This window comes from Pinus tabuliformis, chromosome Q (genome assembly GCF_031772625.1).
Source record: "Pinus tabuliformis cultivar Carrire ecotype Pingquan chromosome Q, CPIR1, whole genome shotgun sequence".
NCBI lineage: Eukaryota > Viridiplantae > Streptophyta > Pinopsida > Pinales > Pinaceae > Pinus > Pinus tabuliformis.
Genome location: NC_142296.1, coordinates 140,639,034 through 140,644,468, shown reverse-complemented (window position 1 = coordinate 140,644,468; position 5,435 = coordinate 140,639,034). Strand labels below are relative to the sequence as shown.

Genomic DNA, 5,435 nt, shown 5'->3' with positions numbered 1-5,435 from the left:
GGAAGAGGAGGTTTAAAGAATACCAAGTCGATGATGATGTGTATGTGAGAATTCAACCAAGCAGGAGTACATTGCAATGGAGCGGGTGTACCAAGTTGGCACCTCGATATTGTTGACCATTCCAGGTCTTGGCAAGAATTGGGCCAGTGGCTTACCAGCTCGCCCTGCCAAGTCACATCCGGGTCCATAATGTCTTCCATGTCTCTGTATTAAAAAAATACGTTTATGATCCTAAACATGTGATTAGATGGCAGGATATACAGGTTGAACTGGAAGGAGAAGTCTTAATCGAGCCACTGAGAATTCTCGACCGGAGAGAAGTACAATTGCAGAAGTGAGCTATTACCCAAGTTAAAGTGCAATGTCAACACTTTGGGCCTGATGGGGCCACCTGGGAAGATGAAGAGCTCATGAAAAAAGGTTACCTGGAGTTGTTCTTGGTCAACAGACATCAGGACGATGTCCAATTTCAGGAGGGGGAGATGTAATGCCCCAGGAAAATGTCAATGTTTGACTTTACTGTGGTTAAAAACTAAATATGACATTATTAACTACCTTGGAATTTAATAATATTTTTTTTATTATTTCTTTAATAAGATAAGAAATGTTTTCTTGGAAAAAATGTTGGCAACTTCTGAGGGGAAGTTGGGAAAAAACGGTTGCAGTGACTACAACCCTAACTACCTCTCCTAACTGGGAAGGTTTCTAGAGGAAAAGAGAGGAAAAAAGTTAGTCTGCGCTGTGAGGATAGGTAGAGAGGAAAAAAAAAGAAAAAGAAAAGAGATGGCTAAGTCTAGTGAGGACCAGATAGCCAAGCACTAGGTGCAAATATCTTGCCGAGGACAGTGGTCCTGCAAGAGAGCACGGGGGAGAGATTCTGGTCCCGAAAGACGAATCTCGAGGTTGGGTGGTAGATTAGAAGCAGAAGACAAGAGAAAGTTTCACTTCTGTAGGACTACGCGGATCACCATAATACAGGGAGCAGAGGTGAGCAGTTCTGTTGTAGTAATATTGGAACATCGAACAGACAGGTACGAAAAATTACAACTACTGTGCCTAAATAAGTCTGTGTCATTTATAGAACTTGAGAATTGTAACAGAAACTTCTATGTAGCTATAACTCTTAAAGAAAAAACAACAATTTAATAATAACATTAACAGATTGAAAAATGTTATCTGCGTTTTAAAGGAAAACGGGAGTGTGATCTACACTTAGGATCCTCATAGGTTGGGGAAGCTGATAGCAGAGCGTCACTGTAGGAAAACCGTAAGGTTATAAAGGAAAAATTGAGCCATGCGAAGCCCCTCTTTGAGGACAGAGAAATCCCTGAGGGTAGGAGTAAGATAAATTGCTTGGGCAAGAGATGTTTTCCTCCATTGTTAAACTTTGGTGTGTAGAGATTGAAACTGGAACAAACTGTAAAGCTTGATGCCAAGGAAGAATGTATAAGGGCTTATATACATTTCATAGAAATTATACAGGCGATAATGTTGTATGAAACCCTAGGACATCTTTTTTAATAAACAAGAACCATGAGATATTCAAGGAATAAATGAATTCAGCTAGCGATATGCTCGGAACATTCTCATAAAAATAACAGCGGGAATCAACGAAACAGTGGTGAAATCCTTTAAACAATTCTGCTAACAGTAAAAGACAAGGAACGAATGAAGCACAGGGCTATGATATATCTAGTTCTTTGATAACTGTTAAAACAAGGAAAACATTTATAGATAGACTCATTGTCCTCTTGAAAATGCTCTGGTAATAGTAAGGGCAAATGAAAATAATTGTCAGACAGAGTGGGTTCCCTGAAACTCTTGACAACCCATAAGAAAAATGAAGCGAGGAACCTTGACAGAGGTTGTTACAGCCGTGTACCTTTCCCATTCGATTAAGAAACAAGAATTTTAAGGAAAATCACATGATAATGTGTAACAAATGTAGCTGAACGATAACCAACCAATATCCAAACCCTTGAATCATATATAGACATGCAAGATTAATTCATGAAGGAAGCAGTAAACTACAATTTGACTGGCATCTCTCAGGTTAATCCTGGAGGAATAACTCCAAAACACTGTTGTCCATTAAATAAATAGAAATGCCATGGGATGAAACCCTGGCAAGGGATAATTCAAAAATTACATTTAAATAGCCACTGTCCAAGCCTCATGCTGGAGTCAAACCCTCTACACGAAGGTCACATAGGGTTTCAAAGCTTCTACAACATATAGCCAATCAAAACACATAATATTTCTAAACACTGTGGGACTATAAGCTAGCTGGGAAAACCAATTTAGTTAAACAGTGGAAATCAAAACCCTGTCCAATTATGCAACGAGACAAGCTTCGCTGAAAGCCCTCAATCTGGAGATAAACCCCTTACCTAGGATTTCAGTGACAAGTCTCGTAAAATGATTCCACACAATAGTAGTGAATAGCACCAGAGTCCTGGAGAACGGTCCCTACAAACAGAAAACCATAGCAACCATTAGCTAACGGTGTTAGGGGAAGCGCATGACAAGGAGAGTTCAATGACAGGAAAATTCTAAGTATTGAAAACAAAACACTCACCCGAGCTTCACCGAATAGCGCAGATGCCATAACCTGGTTCTGAGAGCTCTAACCCATTCGAGGCCCTGGAGCAATAGTGGAGCAGGTCGCGGAGAACAAAACAATAGAAGAATGGAGCTGGCACCAAAGTGAGGAAACAACATAACCAAACGAGTTATGGTTGACTTAACCCGGAAAGAAATCTGAACCGTAGATCTACAAAACTTCATAACCTTCATCGATCGGGTGGCAAGCCTAAGAGTGATGACTGCGAAAAATGAGCCTGCTCATGCCATGCATAGGGAAAAGCAATAAGAAGCCATGTATAACCCAAAGAACATACCAAACGTACAGATAATCAAATGTGTAATTAATATAAATTGCCAGATGTCCATCTGTATCATCCTTTTGCAGATCGCGAGGAGTTGGGAGTTTTCCCAAGGTGATAATTAGTTAATGAAACCAGAATGAATAGGACCAAACCTTTACTATCACCGGGAAATAACGAATTGATTGCCAGAAAAATGTTATGGAAGGCCGGAACAGTAAGTGCCGAAATAAATTACGAGGTCATGTGTCATAGGGACCATTCATACATTACTAATACCATGTAAAAAAAAAAAATTATGTTGGAGACATTACACGTAGAGTTTGGGATTAGGAACTTTCCTGATAATATTGAGGACACAATTAGGCAAGACTATGTTGTTGTCCTGTGGAAGGCAAAGCCCCCTAGGAGAAATACTAGCAAGGCGCAGTTTGAGGCCCTCAAATCCTTGAACCATAACAAGGAATTTGTCGTTCTCAAAGCTGACAAAGGAGGGGCTGCTGTCATCCTTAATGAGGAGGATTATCATGAGAAGATGTTGGACCATATTTGTAACAGTGGCAACTATAAAAAGCTTAGAAAAAATCCCCTGAAGAAGGTCTCCAGAACTGTTTCTGTAGCTATTAAATCTAGCAACACTATGGGTTCCCTTCACCACAAGCTTATTGATAGTAGCCCCATCACTCCTCGGATCTATGGTCTTCCAAATATTCACAAAGAGGGGGCTTCCCTAAGGCCGATTATCAATACCATAGGTGGTCCAACATACCTCTTCGCTAAATACCTTGCCTTGAAGCTTAGACCCCTTGTTGGCCTCACAGAGTCATTCGTCAAAGACTCTTCGTCCTTTGTCAATGAGATTAAAGACATAAAATTCGACCCTGAGGACATTCTTGTGATTTTCAATGTGCTTTCCCTTTATACTTAAATTCCTATAAGGGAGGCCATTGAGGTCATCAACAGCCTTCCTGATCCTGATACCGCTCATTTAGTTGAAATTTGTCTCACATCCACTTTTTTCAGCTTTAAAAGGGAATTATATGAGCAGACCTATGGGGTTGCCATGGTCTCCCCCTATCACCAATTTTTTCTAATCTCTTTATGGAAGACTTTGAATCCAAAGCTTTGGCCTTGGCTCATCTCTAGCCCAAGATCTGGAAGATATTTATTGACAACACTAGTTTCATCTAGTCTCATGGCCAGGAAGAATTGGAACTTCTTTTCTAGCATCTCAACAATCAATCCCCATCCATAAAGTTCACTATGGAGCAAGAATTTGATGTATGTTTACCTTTCCTTGATGTTATCATTTCCAAGAATTATTATGGTTCTTTCTCCCACCAAGTGTTTAGGAAGAAAACTCATACTGAGGAGTATCTTCATGAGAGTTCCCATCATTTCCCTTCTTAGAAGTTGGGTGTCCTCAACACACTTGTGACTCATGTGCTAAGAATCTCCAATGAAAAGAACCTCAAAAGAGAGAAATCCCATCTCCTTAACATTTTTGTTAATAATGGTTATAGTAGGCACCAGGGTTTGAATGCTTTCCTTAAAGCCAACAAAGGTCCCAAAGTTAAGGGAGACCCCAAGGATCGAGTCTCACGGGTTCATCTCCCTTTCATCCAGGGGACCACAGATAAGATTGTGAGGATCATCAGAAAGCATAATGTTCCATCTACCTTTAGACCCCTTAGCACCATCCGTAGGTCCCTTAGATCTGTAAAATACCCCATTGACCCCAAGGACATGAAAGGTGTCTATGTTATTCCTTGCTCCTGTGGGACCCCCTATGTTGGTGAGATGGGGCATTCTATTAATCAAAGGATTCATGAACACTCAGCTGACATTAAACATGGGAGGACCCAGTCTTCATCCTTGGTAGAGCACGCAGTAAAGACCAAGCATCAGATATGTATTTAGGAGGCCCATGGCATTGCCAAGATTGCTCCTTTTCATCACCAGAAGTTTAGGGAGGCCATTGAAATTGAAAAAAGGACGAGGAATCTCAATAGGGATGACAGTTGGAAAATTAGCAATTTTTGGATCCCTGCCCTTTCTTCCTAGTTGCCCCTTTCCCCCTCCTACCCCTGCCCCTTCAGTTATTCTTTTCTATGAGGTCTTCTTTGTTTTCCCCCCTCGTCTTCCAGATCATTTGTTTTCCTTTTTTCCTTCTCGTCTCTTGGGATTTTATACATTTTCAGTGTTTTATTTCACTCCTTCTAGATTAAATATTAGAACAAAATATTTGAGTAAGTAATAAAATACTTTTAATTAACATAATAAACAATTGAAATAAGTATTCTTTGTTCCTAAAGATTGATGAAGGAATTCCAAAGGTATGATTTTTTTTTCTTACCAACCCTTTATATATTATTAAATAAAATTAATATTGAATTAACTAACCTATTGAAAAATCTATAACCTTTCTAATTTAATTTCCATGTTAATTTAATGAGGATAAAATTGATTAATATCCAATTACGTTGGATTCGTTATAGTTAGTATGAGGTCATTATTTAACTAATTTAATAGGTTATCTATTTTAATTTT

The 5,435-nt window shown here is 39.3% G+C and overlaps 1 protein-coding gene across 1 annotated transcript; it reads left to right on the top strand.

Moving 5' to 3' along the window:
• Positions 1 to 3,183: 3,183 nt before the first annotated feature.
• LOC149218645 (uncharacterized) lies at positions 3,184 to 3,813 on the top strand. Its single transcript, XM_089386605.1, has one exon. The coding sequence runs from the start codon at positions 3,184 to 3,186 to the stop codon at positions 3,811 to 3,813; it is 630 nt and encodes a 209-aa protein (XP_089242731.1).
• Positions 3,814 to 5,435: the final 1,622 nt, after the last annotated feature.